Below are 16974 nucleotides of genomic sequence, written 5' to 3'. Positions count from 1 at the left end.
TGAGCCCCAGAATTTTTATTGGATTCAAACCCGGCGAAATCTTCTGGGTCTAAGAAAGTGCTCTATCAGCCCCGGTATTTTGATAAAGGTATTTAAGATACAGCACGCATAAATACATACAAAAACATAGAAACAAAGAGATACAAACACACGCATACAGATGACACAAAAGTCCACATTACAAAAGCTATTATGACGATAAGAATAATAATAAAAAACAGTCTCAGGATTCTTTTTATTGATACAGTACACGGATGCATACATTTTTTTACTTGATAATAATTAAATATGTTGAACAGCAACAGATGTTGCATACTAGAAAAAAATGCTAAATAATTAATTTAATTTCATAGTCTTAGAAGTTAGTTAATAAGTTACCATTTACTTAGGTCACAATAAAGTCAATTAATTTAAAATTTCTGACTGAAACCCAAGTCCACATTTGATTGATCTATAAAATCTCATCGATTAAAAATATACATGGATTATCTTACTAGCCATTTCTTAAATGCATTATCAACATTAGAAAAAATAATTAATTAGGGAAAATACAATCCACTTTTAGATTATCACATCTTCCCTCAGCAGGAATAGATATGAAGAAAGATAAAAAAAAAAGAAAAAGAAAGGGTCAGTAAAAACGAAATGAAGACATATATAGGCAAAACGAAATCTAGAAGAAATTTGGTATCTGAACTGGAATTGCCTAATTTTAAACTTTATAACAATAACAGCAATAACAAAACAATACGTTCATATTTTTCATATCACTTCATAATTTGTTCATCCATATTGCTGCAGCCGCATTAAGTACACAATTTCTGAGATCGAAATTGTACGAAAAATGATGGTTAATTTCACCAGATTTTGATTTCTTGATATATATATATATATACAATATATATATATATATATATATTATTATATATATATATATATATATATATATAATATCAATCGTCATAATAAAAAGTGTATAAAATATCACATATTTTCTTAAGAAAGGCAGACAAAAATTGTGAATATAACAATTCACTTAAAATATAGATAATCTATTTTTGCATTACGAACTTTCAGATTACGCGACCATGAGTATTTTGTTATCTTAAGGCAATAAAAACAATCTCACATTTTCGTTAACAACAGAAGATTGCTTCTCTCAAACCCTGATTTTTTTCGAAAATAAAATTAACCTTACCAAAATACAGTATATACCAAATGATTGTGTTTCGTTATGGTTGTTTTAAGCACTTGTGTGTGTGTTTACATACTCCCTTATACACATATAAACACACAAAGACATAGATAGTCATAGGCATATCTGAATAATGCAACTTGTGACTTTAGTCAAACACTTGCATCTGTAACACATAAATGCTATACACCTAGGCGCATGCACACTTACCATAGTCGGTATTTTTTCTCATGGTAGTTACAATGTGTTTCTTCGTAATACATTATAAGCATTTATGTTTTTGGTATAATTTTTCATACGAGACCTAACTCTTTAAGATAATTCCAAAAAAAGATTTTATCTAGAATATAGATTTCCTATAACATGACTTTTTTTCTTATCTCCATTCTTCCTTTTCTCTACCGAGTTCCCGGTTATTCTTCGGCAAAAAATAGTGTCTAAATTGGATCCAAAAATTAAGTGAAAGACGACAAGAAACGACTCCATTACGACAGATCTTGTTCACAACGTTTAACGAATAGTTGAATATATTATTCAGGAGATGTAGATATCAGGTTGATTGTAAAGATTCAAGTGTACATTGTTCTTCTTTCAACTAGATAAAGGAATACAGAACTAGAGATGGATAGTAATATTCATCATAAGTAGAAGTCACTACAAGAAGTGTAGATTCAGATTTTTTTGGGGTCGTCTTATAGTTTATATTTTAAAATTGGGACTTGTTTTCTTGATTTTGTCTTTTATATAGCACTTTAGCTCTCTACATGTCCTGAAAAGGTGTTTACAGGGACCACAGACAACACTGGGTAATATTTCTATCTAATGAGTTCTTGTCTTTTATCATTTTCCAAAATGCATACATACATACATACATATATATATATATATATATATATATATATATATATATATATATATATATATATATATATGTATGTATGTATGTATGTATGTATATACATATGTATATATATATATATTTATATATAATTATTATATAAATATTTAAAATATATATATATATATATATATTATATATATATATATGGAAATATACATATTTGAGACCATGGGAAGCAGAACGTTAATCAGCTGTTGTATACATACACATGGAACATCAAATATATATTTGTCTTTTTATTTTTCTCCCGATGCAACACACATGTTATTCGTATTTCTCTCCCCTCCTTCCTTTCTTTCTTTTTCCCTCCTCCCCTCTCCCCTCTCCCTCCCCTCCCCTCTCCCTCCCCTCCCTCTCCCTCTCCCTCTCCCTCCCCTCCCTCTCCTTCTCCCTCTCCCTCTCCCTCTCCTTTCCTCTCCTCCCTCTCCCTCTCCCTCTCCCTCTCCCTCTCCCTGCCTCGCCCCTATGTCTGAGCGTCGCCAGCGGTGAGAAGGGGAACGTCTACAGGCTCGTCAGGTTCGACCACCAAGAGGACGCGTTGAAGGCGATGCGTCACGCTCTCTGCGAAGGAGTGAATTGTGATAATTATGATGAAATTGATCGTTGTATTGCTATATGTAATGCTTGTGATGAAATGAAGATAATAATAGTAACGATAAAGATAGTAATAATGATGATGATGACAATAATGATAATAACAGTGATAATAATGATAATGATATTAATAGTAATAATAAGAATTCAACAACAACGCTAACAACAACAAAGCAACGATAACAACAACAATAATAATAATAATAACAATAATAATAATAATAATAACGATGATAGTAATAATAACAATAATGATAAGAGTCATAATGAATGGTAAAACACTCTTCCGTGCTGATACTATGGAAGCAAAACCCACAATACAAAAACTACCGCGTTGCCTCTCCTCCCTCTCTTCTATCCCCCCTCCTCTCCCTTTCCTCTTCAGACCTGAGGATGGAATCCAGGTGGATTTCGAAACTAGTCTCATTATTAATAAATCTAGTTTTTGTATTGTGGATTTTTCTTCCAAGAGTCATGATAATGAGAAGGCGAACATTGATTAAGTAATATACATTTTCGCAAAACTGACGCGTAAGCAAAACGCTATCTGTTTGTCATTTGAATTCATATGCATTTCCCATTAATCAATGTTATAGGTGACAATACATAACACTCTCAGGCTAACCTAAAATACAACCATTTTATAAAGGCTTTCGACACACAAACAAACTTGACCAAATGAGGACAAATCAAATAATAACATCTCACCACAATCGAGAAAATCTCAAAGAAAATCTCTTAATTACCTCTGACATCAAGAACAAAAATGAATGACTCGTTAACGCTTATCAATAAGTACTAATTAACAACGAACGAAAAATCGATTAACTTGAAAGCCATCCCTGACACACTGAGAAGCAATGGGGAAAAGAGAGCGAGATAGAAAATAACAGATATTTAGATAGATAGATAGACAGACTGATAGATACACAGACAGACCGAGACGCAGACAAACAGATAGATAGGCAGATAAATACAAATACCAACAGACACAGATAGAGAGAAATTACTCATATACAAAAAGACAGATATATATATATATGTATATATATATATATATATATATATATATATATATATATATATATATATATATATATAGAGAGAGAGAGAGAGAGAGAGAGAGAGAGAGAGAGAGAGAGAGAGAGAGAGAGAGAGAGAGAGAGAGAGAAAGAGAGAGAGAGAGAGAGGAAGAGAGAGAGAGAGAGAGAGAGAGAAGAGAGAGAGAAGAAGAGAGAGAGAGAGAGAGAGAGAGAGAGAGAGAGAGAGAGAGAGAGAGAGAGAGAGAGAGAGAGAGAGAGAGAGAGAGAGAGAGAGAGAGAGAGAGAGAGAGAGCGAGAGAGAGAGAGAGCGAGAGAGCGAGAGAGCGAGAGAGCGAGAGAGCGAGAGAGCGAGACAGACAGACAGACAGACAGACGACACACAGACAAAGAAAGAAAAATCGAAAGAGAAAGATCGAGAAAAGCAAATAGAAAGCGAAAAAAATAGAAAGAGAAACAAGACAACAAAGAGAAGTAGATAAATCCAAAACAAGATAAAGAGAAGTAGCGAAAGAGAAAGAGAGAAAGAGAGAAAGAGACCAAAAGGAAGGAGAAAAGAGAGAAAGGTCCTCACTGTGCACGGCGTTGAGCATCTCCGGCTTTTTTTTCCAAAGGACGCCGGCCACGTAGACAGGGATTCCCGAGAGCGTCATGATGATGCCCATGCCTGCAGGAGGGGGAACGGAAGGGACTGTAGGATTTTTCTATATTTCTTATTAGTTCCTTGTCGATCAGCTTATGAATGGGTGTTTTTATTTATATCTATCTATATCTATCTTTTTTATGGATTATTGCCTTATTCGAATCCTTCATATATGCACTGTAGTGTAGAGCATATTGATTGTATAGTATGTAACAAATGTTTTATGCTGGTCTACACATAGGAATTCGACTGCATAAATACTATCAACGGCTTATTAGTTATAAATATTTTTGGTTTTCCTTTCAGGTGTCTATATCCTATATAGATCCCCAAATCTGTTATTTATTATATAATAAATAATACACCCATATTACATTCTACAGTATACATAAACCAAACACATCATACAGTAACATCTCCACCTCCTTCTATCCATCGACGCATTGTCACACACCTGTACTCCGTGGTTCCGTAACCATGGGCACCACCACCAGATACACGCAGCAGGCCAGGAAGGTGATGGGCAGCGCCATATGCACCCTGATGGGTCTGTGTAAGTGCGGCTGTGTTGTCCTGAGCCACAGCAATGCAGCAATGGCGGCCCCGATGCTCAGCCACAGCACGAAGGAGAGGCAGTTGATCAGGGAGATGATGTCGGCGCCGAGCATGCACAGAGACAGGAAGCACTGCGGGAGGGAAAGTGCGGGACTGATGATAACAGTGGCGATGGTTGTGGTGATAATGATTACAATAACAATAGTAATTTACTTTATCCCATTTGTAACAATGGTTATTCTTATGTTTGGTGTGACAGGCTCTTGTGACTTCAGGAATATTACGGTTGTGTATTTATTTTTGCTTTTTAATTACCCCCTGTGTGCAAGGAATGACCAGGGTTACCATCCACTGGCAGTGGGGGATTTGACCGCAGTTCGGCAGGAGAACGCTACCAGGATAGACCCGGATATAATGATAAAGGTGATGATGATGATAATGTTGGTAATGATGATGATGATGAAGATGATGATGATGATGATGATGATGATGATGATGATGATGATGATGATGATGATGATGATGATGATGATGATGGATGATAATAATAATAATAATAATAATAATAATAATAATAATAATAATAATAATAATAATAATAATAATAATAATAATAATATTAACAACAATAGCAATAACAACAACAATAATAACAATAACAATAATAACAATAATAATAATGATGATGACAAGAGAGAGAGAGAGAGAGAGAGAGAGAGAGAGAGAGAGAGAGAGAGAGAGAGAGAGAGAGAGAGAGAGAGAGAGAGAGAGAGAGAGAGAGAGACAGACAGACAGACAGACAGACAGACAGACAAACAGACACACACACATACAGACAGACACACAGACAAACAGAGACAGAAACAGAGGCAAAGACAGAGACTGGGACAGAAAACAAAGAAAGACAGACAGACAGACAGAGAGACAGAAAGAGGTGCGGAAACAGAGACAGGGACGGAAAGCAAAGACAGACAGACAGACAGACAGACAGACAGACAGACAGACAGACAGACAGACAGACAGACAGAAAAAGACAGAGACAGAGAGAGAGCGGGCGAGAAGACTAACCGTGATGGCGAGCGCAGGGACGGGCGTCCTCTTCCTGAGGTGGATGAAGGCGAGGACGGGCGGCAAGTGACCCTTGCGCGCGCCCGCCAGGAATAGGCGGCCCGACGTGAACAGGATGCCGTTGAGGCTGCCGAAGGTGGACAGCGCCACGAACACCGGCACGGCGTAGCGTAGCGGACCCAGCATGATGGTGCCGAACGACTGCGGACGAAAGCGAAGGGTTCGGGTATTTGGAACAATGGACGCGGAAAGTTTTCTGGTTTCGATTTTTTTTTCGTTAGTCCCATCTAAAATTCAAATGATGAAAAGGGGAGGTTTCATGTGTAAATATTTAGATATCTGTTTTTGGTTTCAAAAAGGGGAAAGACGAGAAGTGAGTGTTTGCTAGAAAGTATTTCTTTATGAAATATAGACTGTTTGTTCGGAGTTAACCACCTATCTGACTGAATAAATAACTGACACTCTGACTGCTTAATTTACTAACTGAAGAACTGACTGCTGACTGTGAACAGACTTAGTGACTATTGAAATGCATGATTAATTGACTAAGTCTTAGACTAACACATGCCGATTTAACAGAATTAACTCCCTACCTGCTTAAAGTCCTACTTATCCGAGCAACGAACCGATTGCCTACAACCTTAATAGCATTAACAAACGCAAAAGTGCCAATCTGACTGATTGCCTGCTGCCATACTCACCACCGCCACGGCGTTGGAAGACATGAGCGCCGACGGGCTGAGGACGGCGAGGTACGACACGTTAACGAGGACGTAGATGACGGTGACGAGGGGGAGGCCCACCCAGATGGCGCGCGGGAGGTTCCTGTGGGAGAGTGAGGGGGGTGTCACTGGGAGTCTTCTTCTTCTTCAACGGTATAGGCTCATGTTTGAGCGGCCGTGGTCACAGCATGATACTTAATTGTAGTTTTCATGTTGTGATGATCTTGGAGTGAGTACGTAGTTAGAGCTTATTGAAAAAGTCAAGTTCCGTTGTTGGATGACTGGGGTGGCAGGAATGGATGTCTTCATTAGAGCTTACTGAAGAAATAAAATTCCATTGGTGGATGACAGTGCAGACTAAGAAAAATTTGGTGTCTCTACTTCTTCCGTATTTTCCTTAACCAGCAGAGGAAATATATTTCAATTATCCTTAGTAGGACTTTAAACCGCATCCAGTCATGCCGAAGTCTAAAAAGCGGAAGATCGGATGACAAGAGAAACGATGAAGTTTTCAATCACCCGGAGGAAGGTAACGGGAAACCACCTCCGCGTTAACCCTTATATAACCATGATTTATGAACCATTAAGGGCCCAAATGGAGCCGTTAGTGAAGTGCCGTGTCATTCTGATGTGGCACTTAAAGATGAAAAGAATTTTCTTATGGGAGAGCATATATATATATATATATATATATATATATATATATATATATATATATATATGTATATATGTATATATGTATATATATGTATATATATATATATATATATATATATATATATATATATATATATATATATATATATATATTAATGTATACAAGTAATCGTATATATAAAATTGGTGTGTGTGTGTGTGTGTGTGTGTGTGTGTGTGTGTGTGTGTGTGTGTGTGTGTGTGTGTGTGTGTGTGTGTGTGTGTGTGTGTGTGTGTGTGTGTGTGTGTGTGTGTGTGTGTGTGTGTGTGTGTGTGTGTGTGTATCTGTGTGTGTGTATCTGGGTTTACGTGCGTAAACGAACGAAACACGAGCTACACAGAAAAAAAAAACACAGAACCAGATACCGAGAGGCGATTTCAGTGCGCGTGTCCATAAATTTCCCGCACCGATAGGAGTGACGTCACAGAAACACTTCCGGTTGCAAAGCTGAGCAAGTGACTAAGAGGAAGGGGAGTGAAAGGGGGAGGGGGAGGAGGGAGAGATGGAAGGGGCGTTGAACGAGATGACATAAATGATTTATATGTAGGACAGCTGTGTGTAAACAATGATATCAAAAGTCCTACCGAAACCTGTTATCGTCTGAATGTATGAAGACGCAAGTTGAATCGTATAAAAAAGCAACAACATCGTCAACAGTAATACTTTGCTGCTGATAGTGAAAATAGCAACAACAACAGATCACTTATTATTCATTATTCAAAGTACGTAATGAATCTCTGCTCCGTCGAAACATTCGTGTTTACATTAAATGAAGGAACGTTAGGTTTGGTCAAATTTGGGGCAAATTTCGATCAAGTTCAATTTGGTCTTCGTATTGTTAACAAGTAAGCTAGGTTTGGTAAATCTGGGATTGGTTAATTCCATTCAGGTATCTTTTCGGCCTCAAAAAATTCCGAGACTTTTAGAATATATTAGTAAAGCGAATCTGGAACACAAAGGCTATCGAGGCTCATCACCTGGAGGGCAAAAGCAATTTCCATGGATGCGTCAGCCTGGGGGAAACACTAAGAAACATCATATTTCAAATTCTCCTGAAACTGTTGTTGAAGATATACATGCCGAATGGACAGTCTAACCCATTAATCCAAGTTTTTCCTTTTAACTCGCCATTTTTTTTTTTTTTTTTGTGTGTGATGGGAGAGGGTGGAAGTAACCCAAAATTAGATAAAAAAACGACTACTATAGGAAAATGTTACATTGCACTTCAGCCACCCCATACATATCCTGCTATCTATACTTTCAGTCTGGTTTTCTGGTTACACACCTACTCGTTAATACTCACTCACACTCGTACAAAACACTCGCACATTCAAGCCAGAAAACATAAACACGCAATTACACACACACACACACACACACACACACACACACACACACACAACACACACACACACACACACACACACACACACACACACACACACACACACACACACACACATACACGCAATTACGCACAATACACACATACACACCCCCACTTACTTACACTGACACACAACCGTCTCATCCCTGTTTGAGTGGGGTCTCTCCCCCCCCCCAACCCCCACGCCATCTCAAGCAACAATATACAGCGTTTAAGCTAAAATGGATCCTCATTTAGGCCGATTCCCGCTCGCTCCCTCGGCTCCTGAAGGACTCCTCGAAGGGACGCCGGGAAACAAAGGAAACAGCGACGTGAGGAGGCGACAATGCAGCCTCTTTGGACTCCTGGGTCTTTTTTCCTTCTTCTTCTCATACCCTTTCTTTCTTTCTCTCTCTATGTTTTTTTCTTTCTCTCTCTTCCTCTTTCTCTTTCTTTCTCTTTCTCTTTTCTCTCTCTCTCTCTCTCTCTCTCTCTCACTCACTCACTCACTCACTCACTCACTCACTCACTCTCTCTCTCTCTCTCTCTCTCTCTCTCTCTCTCTCTCTCTCTCTCTCTCTCTCTCTCTCTCTCTCTCTCTCTCTCTCTCTCTCTCTCTCTCTCTCTCTCTCTCTCTCTCTCTCTCTCTCTCTCTCTCCTTGCCGCGTCAAGCCTGGTGCGCCTACCTGTTGAATCTCTTTCTTGCTATCCTTCCCATTTTCCCTCTTCTTTTCATCCTCACCTCCTCTCTCCTCTGTATATATATCTTTCCTCTCCCTCTTCCTCTTTCTCTCTCTCCCATCTCCTTCTCCCACTCTCCTTTCTTTGGTAACTGATTAGTCGAGCGTCCGCATCGGGTCTTTCTCGACCTGAGAGACTGAAGAATGTCCTAGGGTTCTCATCCTTTAAAGAAGTACAAAATCGCCTTCTGTCACTACTACCACGATAAATGTTAACAGTACTCTACTTTTACTACTACAGCTACCCCTTTCAATACCACAAGCTATTTCCAGAACAGCAACTAACGCTACTACCACCACTTCTTTTAATAACAATGCTACTACATGACTCTCGCTACAACTACAGAGCACTAAAAAAAATACTTACTTAACTACAACCAACACCCCTTCTTCCATTACAACTCCCTCGAACAACGGGCGAGACTAACGACCCCTGATGAAGTGAAGGTACATCCTCCCTCCCCAACGACGTCGAACACTCACGCTAACAAAGCTCCTTGGACGAACAACAACTTCTATCTCAGTCCGCACCATTAACCAACTCCACGGGCTGTGTAGGCGTGGGAGGGGGGAGGGGAGAGGAGGGGTAGGGAGGAGGAGGGGTAGGGAGGAGGAGGGGTAGGGAGGAGGAGGGGTAGGGAGGAGGAGGGGTAGGGAGGAGGAGGGGTAGGGAGGAGGAGGGGAGGAGGAGGAGGAGGAGAGGAGGAGGAGGAGGGAGGACGAGGACGAGGACGAGGGCGAGGACGAGGAAGAGGAGGAGGAAGAAGAAGAAGAAGAAGAAGAAGAAGAAGAAGAAGAAGAAGAAGAAGAAGAAGAAGAAGAAGAAGAAGAAGAAGAGAGAGGAGGAGGAGGTGGAGGAGGTGGAGAAGGAGGGCAAGAGAGAGGGGGAGGATGATTAGGACAGGACGAGGACGGGGAGGATGAGGAGGAGGACAAGGAGGAGGAGGTAGAGAAGAAAGGCAAGGGAGAGGGGGAGGAGGATTAGGAGGACGAGGAGGAGGTGGAAGAGGGAGGCAGGGGGAAGAGGAAGAAGGAGAAGGGGGAAGGTGATGGTGTAGGAAGAGGAGAAGGGGAGTGAGAGGGAGAGGGCGAGTAAGAAGAAATGGGGAAAGATAGAAGGAGAAGTGATCGAATAAGTAATAAATATAGGAAGAAGCTATACAAATGGGAAATATATTGATAATGGGCACATCTAAACCTAAATACGGAAACAAATACATCAAATAAAACTAAATATCATGGAAATTCATAAATAAATACACTCAAAATGGAAAATAATAATAATAATAATAATAATAATAATAATAATAATAATAATAATAATAATAATATAATAATAATAAAATAATAATAATAGTAATATGAATAACATGAATAATATGAATATGAATATGAATATGAATATAGAGGAAAGAGGATAGCTCTGCGAGTAACATATAAATGCATGTAACAAACAAAAGACAAAAACAAAACCGTTTCAAGAGCACATCTGCCAAACTCTCCATATAAGCTGAAGCAGAATCATGGATAAAGACACATTAATCAAACAGACAAAGACATAAAAAAACAAGTTGAGAAAAAGTATTAGAAAAAACAGTAACGAATACCTAAAATCATAAACAGAAGGAAAAAGGAAAGTTGATTCCAAGTGCTTCCCTCCCCCCCCCCCCGCTCCCCCCACACTCCCCACAAGCCCCACCATAGCAGTCTATCGAGCTTAATGAGCTTAAGTTTAGCAACGCCGACACCACGTGACGCCGGAGAGGGCTGCTTCGTCCGTTCGAATCCGAGTCGCGTGACCAAACCGGTTTCGGGATTGACTCGGGTGACTCGGGCAGCTCGGGTGTCACTCGTGCAAGGGGAAGGGGGGGAGGGGGGAAGGGGAGAGGTTTAGTGGGAATTCTTGTTGTCTGTTTCTCTCTCTCTTTTTCTCTTTCTCTTTCTCTTCCCCTCTCTCTCTCTCTCTCTCTCTCCCTCTCTCTCTCTCTCTCTCTCTCTCTCTCTCTCTCTCTCTCTCTCTCTCTCTCTCTCTCTCTCTCTCTCTCTCTCTCTCTCTCTCTCTCTCTCTCTCTCTCTCTCTCTCTCTCTCTCTCTCTCTCTCTCTCTCTCTCTCTCTCTCTCTCTCTCTCTCTCTCCCCTGTTCATCCTCTTTCTCTCCCTCCCCCCCCCTTTCCCCTTTCCCTTCTTCCTTTCCTTCCTCCCCCTCTCCCTTCCCTTTCCCTCTCCCCTCCTTCCTTTTCCCTCTCCCTTCCCCTTTCCCTCATCCTTCTCCCTTCCCCCTTTTTTCCTCTCCCCCTCCCTCCCTCTCCCCCTCCCCTCTCCCTCTCGTGCCTGACCTGTAGGGATCCTTGAGTTCCTCGGTGACGAAGTTGAGGTAGTTCCAGCCCCCGTAGGCGAAGAGACCCGAGTACAGGGCGAGCGCCACGCCGCCCACGCTGTGCTCGCCGTCCCACGCCCGCTCCAGCTGCTCCGTGTGGCCTGTAGGGGAGGGAGAAAGGAGGGGGAGGGAGTTAGTTTCGAGGGAGGATGGGGTAATAATGAGGTGGGGGGGGATGAAGTGTTCAATTGAAGACGAAAAAAAAATAGGGGAAGAAGAGAAAAAGGTCAGTCGCGATTTGGTGTGATTTCTGGGGGAAAAAATCAGATTAATATTAAATTTCGAGATGGAACTAAAAATGGATAATGGCCCCCCTTTTCCCCATTTTTATTCTAAAGTTTTTCCCACACTGTTGTTTTTCCTCCTTTCCCTTTTCCCTTTCTTTTCACCTCATCATCTTTTCCTTTTTTTAATTCCTCCTCTTACCTTTTTTTCTTTCAACACCCTTTCATTTTTCCTTTTACCCTTCCCCTTTCCTTTCATTTACCCCCCCCCCCTACCCTTTCCTCCCAATTTATCTTCGCCAACCCATTTTCCCCTCCGCCCGTCCCCTTTCCTTTCTTTTACCCGCCCCCCTTTTTCCCCCCAATGATGAATTTACACAACACACCCCAAGTTATACGGTGTGTCCGTATGTTTGTTTTTTTTTGGGGGTTTTTTTGTGTTTTGTTTTTGTTGTGTGTGTGTTGTGTGTGTGTGTGTTGTGTGGTTTTTATATATATATATATATATATATATATATTATATTATATTTTATATTTTATATATATATATATATATATTTTTTTTTTTCTTTGTTTTTTTGTGTGTGTGTGTGTGTGTGTGTGTGTGTGTGTGTGGTGTGTGTGTGTGTGTGTGTGTGTGTGTGTGTGTGTGTGGCGTAATCAGAAACGTAATTATTATATTTCCACTATTTATTTCTGCAATCAGAAGGCATACAGGAGAGGGGAGATTTGGCGCATATTTCAGAATAAGAAGTGTTTACTAGCGAGTATATACGGATAAATTTCAGTATTTGTTGACCTCTTAAATGTTCTTATTAATTTACTTATATCTTCATTTTTCAGAATCAAATCATCTCTTCTCGAATGCTTTCTTTCCCCCACTTCTATTCTCTCTCTCTCTCTCTCTCTCTCTCTCCCCTCATTTTTCTCATCTTTTTTCTTTTTCTCTCTCTCTCTCTCTCTCTCTCTCTCTCTCTCTCTCTCTCTCTCTCTCTCTCTCTTCCCTTCCCCAGCACTCCTCACTCCTTCCTCCACCCTCACCTCCTCCCTCGACCTACTCCTCACCTCTCACTCTCTAAATTATCATTCCCCACCTCTTCCCTGCCCCTCCTATCTCCCTCTCCCTTGGCCCATCCCCTCCTTCCTCTCCCCTTTCATTCTCCCTTATGCCCCTCCCCCACCCTTAACTCCCCCTTCCCCACCCTTCCCCTCTCCCCTATCCCCCTTCCCACCCTTAACTCCTCCTTCCCCACCCTGCCCTCTCCTCCCCGTGTCCCTCTCCCCTTGCCTTCTTCCTTATCCCCCCCCTTCCCCTACCCCTCTCCCCGGCCCTTCTCCTCTTGGGGCCCTTTCCCCCTTTCCCCAGCTTCCCCCCCCCGTGTCCTTTTGCCTTTTCCTTCCCCACCCTTTTTCGGTGCTCTCCCGACTTCTTTTCATATCCCCCTTTGGTCCCGTGTTTCTTCCCTTTTTTCTTTTTTGAACCCTTTCCCCCCTCCCGTGTTCTCCCCTTTCCTTTCTTCTTCCCCCCTTCCCTCTCCCCCCGTTCCCCTCTCCCCTTTCCTTCTTCTTCCCCCCTCCTCTCTCTCCCCTCTTTTCCCTTGCCTCTTCCTCCCCCCCCTCCCCCTCACCCGTCCTCTCCCTCCTTCCTTCCTTCCTACCACTTCCCTCCACTCCCTTCCCTCCCCTGCCCTTTCCTTCCCCCCCTTCCCTCCCTCCCTCACACACCTTCCTCTCCTCACCTTTCCCTCCCTCCCGTTCCTCTCCCCCTCCCCTCCACCCACCTCTCTCTTCCCCCTCCTCCTTTACCCACCCCCCTCTCCTCCCCTTTCCCTCTTCTTGATTCTCCTTCCCCATTCTATTCCTCCCGTGTCCTCTTTGCTTCTTTCCCCCTTCCCCCTTCCCCCCTTCCCCCTCCCCTTGCCTCATCCTTTCCCCCTTCTCTCCCCCCTTCCCTCTCCCCCTTTCTTCTCTTTCTTCCTTTCCAACCCTTCCTCTCTCCCTGTTCCTCTCCCCTTGCCTCTCCTTCCCCTTTCCCCCTCCTTCCCTGTCCTCTCCCTTCCTTCATCCTTCCCTCCCTTCCCCCCTCCTCCCCCTTCCCTCCTCCCCCTTGCTTTTCCTCCACCTCCCTACCCTTCTTTCCCCCCGCCTCTCTCTGTTCGCTTGTCCTCCCTTTTTCCTCGCCCAATCTCTTTAATTCTTAAATTTTCCTTGTCTTCCCCTTATTCTAAAAAAATCTACTCTCCCTTTTCTATGATCTTTCGCCTTTTTGTCCTTTCCTTTTTTTATTCTCTCTTCCCTTTCTCCCTCTTAATCTCCCTCTCTCTCTCCTCCTTGTCCTTGTCTCTCTCCCTCTGCCTCTCTCTATCCTTATTCTCTTCGTATCCCTCTTTCTCTTTCCCTCTCTCCCTCTACCTCTCCCATTTTCTCCCTTTCTCCCTTTCTCCCTCCATTACAGGTGCTATCATGTCCCAAGTGAATGAAGGTCGAGTGTTGCTTCTTCACAATTCTCAAGATAAAGCTTTATTTACAGGACGCCCTAGGGAAGCCATCCGGAGTGGGGGTGGGGGCGGTGGGGGGGGGGGGAAGAAAAAGAGGAGGTCTGAATGAAAAAGGAAAATGGAATACTGGAAAATAAATGTGCCAGAGATAGCGGAGGGAGGAGAGACGGCAGTGAAGTGGAGATGGGAATAAAAAAGAGGAACAAGAGGCGAAGGTGAAAAAATATGTCAATGAGAAAAGGAGGAGAATGGTGTTTTCTTGGTATGCGTTTCTCTTTACGATTCCGCTGCCTGCTGTCTCCTCTCTCTCTCTCTCTCTCTCTCTCTCTCTCTCTCTCTCTCTCTCTCTCTCTCTCTCTCTCTCTCTCTCTCTCTCTCTCTCTCTCTCTCTCTCTCTCTCACACACACACACACACACACACACACACTCTTGTGTCTTGCCTCCTTCATCACTCTCCTCTTACTAAATTACTCTTTGACATTACTTCGTTCTTTGCCCCCTCCCCCCACCTCCGTTCCCCGTCTAGTCGCTGTACCCCAAACTTACTCACGCCAGCAACAGGTTTCTACTGCGCAAAGTTTGGTCTCTGCCCTTCTCCTCTCTCTCTCTCTCTCTCTCTCTCTCTCTCTCTCTCTCTCTCTCTCTCTCTCTCTCTCTCTCTCTCTCTCTCTCTCTCTCTCCTCTCTCTCTCTCTCTCTCTCTCTCTCTCTCTCTCTCTCTATCTATCTCATCTATCTATCTATCTATCTCTCTCTCTCTCTCTCACGATCACTCTCACTCTCACTCTCACTCCCACTCTCTCTTTCTCTCTCTCTCTTTCTCACTTTCTCTTTCTCTCACTCTCTCTTTCTCTCACTCTCTCATTCTCTCTCTCTCTCTCTCTCTCTCTCTCTCTCTCTCTCTCTCTCTCTCTCTCTCTCTCTCTCTCTCTCTCTCTCTCTCTCTCTCTCTCTCTCTCTCTCTCTCTCTCTCTCCTTCTGTTCTTTTCTTCTCTCTTCTCTTTTCTCTCTTCTCTCTTCTCTCTCCTCTCCCCTCTCTTCTTTCTGCCCTCTTCTTTCTTTTCTCTTCTTTCTTCTCCCTTCTCTCCCCTCTCCTTTCTCAATTCTCTCTTCCCTCTTCTCATTCCTCTCTTCTGTCTTCTCTCTTTTCTCTGGTCTCTTCTCTCTGCTGTATCTGCTTATATGTTTGTTTCTTTCCAAAACAACAACAATAATTCACTCAAAAAGTTGGGAAAAAAAACTTGGAGACTAGAAAATCAAAGTTTCCAAGTTCTCAATTTTCTCGATTTACTGACGCCATTCGAGGAGCGAGGGGAGAGGAGGAAGATAGGGACGGAAGGGGGGGGGGGCGATGGAGGGAGGGGGAGGTGAGAGACGAGGGAGGGAGGAGGGAAGGATGGAGTGAGGGGCGAGTGAGAGATGGAGGGAGGGAGGAGGGAAGGATGGAGTGAGGGGGAGTGAGAGACGGAGGGAGGGAACGGGGAGGAGGAGGAGGAGGAGGAGGGTAGGCGTGACTTATTGTCCAAATATGTATCGTAGTCCCACGGGCGTGTGTGGGCGGCGTGATGTATTGTTCCATTCGCTGCCTGTCGGTTTTTGTTTGTTGTATTTTTATCATGTGTCTCTCTGTCTGCTTTCGTTGAAATGCGGGCGACTGTGTGCGTTCATACATTCTTGTTTGAATGTATTCGTGCGAGTATGCGTATGTAGCATATGTCTATGTGTGTAAGATTGTCAGTGTGAATGTGTATGTGTATATGTGTATATGTGGTTTTGTGTTTGTGTTTGTGTTTATGTTTGTGTATTATATGTGCATGCGTGTTGGTGTGTGTGTGCGTGGTATGTGATCGAGTCTGTTAGAATTCCCTTCATTTTAATCTTATTAATTGGGAGTATAAATTTCTTTAATGGCAGGGCAGTTAATGGGTATCGTAGAAGCGTTCAATCAACTAAGTACAGTATCCGACCACATGCTCCTGACCTCCTTCACCGATAGTGAAACCTGGCGTTCTATCACCGCAGACTTTTCCCCAACATTCCCTTTTTTGTAAAGTGCCATTTTTCTCTTCTATCAACCCGTCCGTCAGTCTTATCAAATATATATTTAGCCCAAAACTGCTTTCTTTAATTTCACTTTCCAGTTTTTTACTTTTCATCTTATTTTTTTTCCTATCTTATCTCTTCGCTCTCTTTCTTTGTTTTGTATTATTGTAATTCACTTTATCCATAAACATGTTTCTTCTTTTCTCCTTCGATCTATCCTTCACATGTCCAAAAATAAAGTCAAGGTAACCATTTTCACGCAACAGACTAATATCTAATATTCTGGTACAGTAACATTGTATAATACATTA

General features: G+C 42.2%; 1 protein-coding gene across 1 annotated transcript in view; it reads right to left on the bottom strand.

Annotated features, from left to right (window-relative positions):
* Nucleotides 1-2501: 2501 nt before the first annotated feature.
* LOC119579303 (large neutral amino acids transporter small subunit 2-like) overlaps nucleotides 2502-16974 on the bottom strand; it is a 17812-nt gene continuing 3339 nt past the window's right edge. Inside the window, exons 2-7 of the mRNA XM_037927057.1 lie at nucleotides 11858-11999; nucleotides 6698-6821; nucleotides 5997-6197; nucleotides 4828-5059; nucleotides 4305-4397; nucleotides 2502-2657 (exon numbers count right to left, since the gene is read on the bottom strand). Coding sequence (XP_037782985.1) covers nucleotides 2560-2657; nucleotides 4305-4397; nucleotides 4828-5059; nucleotides 5997-6197; nucleotides 6698-6821; nucleotides 11858-11999 — 890 coding nt within the window. The 3' untranslated portion in view covers nucleotides 2502-2559. The remainder of the gene's footprint in view (nucleotides 2658-4304; nucleotides 4398-4827; nucleotides 5060-5996; nucleotides 6198-6697; nucleotides 6822-11857; nucleotides 12000-16974) is intronic.

Source organism: Penaeus monodon, chromosome 12 (genome assembly GCF_015228065.2).
Source record: "Penaeus monodon isolate SGIC_2016 chromosome 12, NSTDA_Pmon_1, whole genome shotgun sequence".
Lineage (NCBI taxonomy): Eukaryota > Metazoa > Arthropoda > Malacostraca > Decapoda > Penaeidae > Penaeus > Penaeus monodon.
The sequence above is the reverse complement of the archived record's forward strand: the minus strand, read 5'-3'. Positions and strand labels throughout refer to the sequence as shown.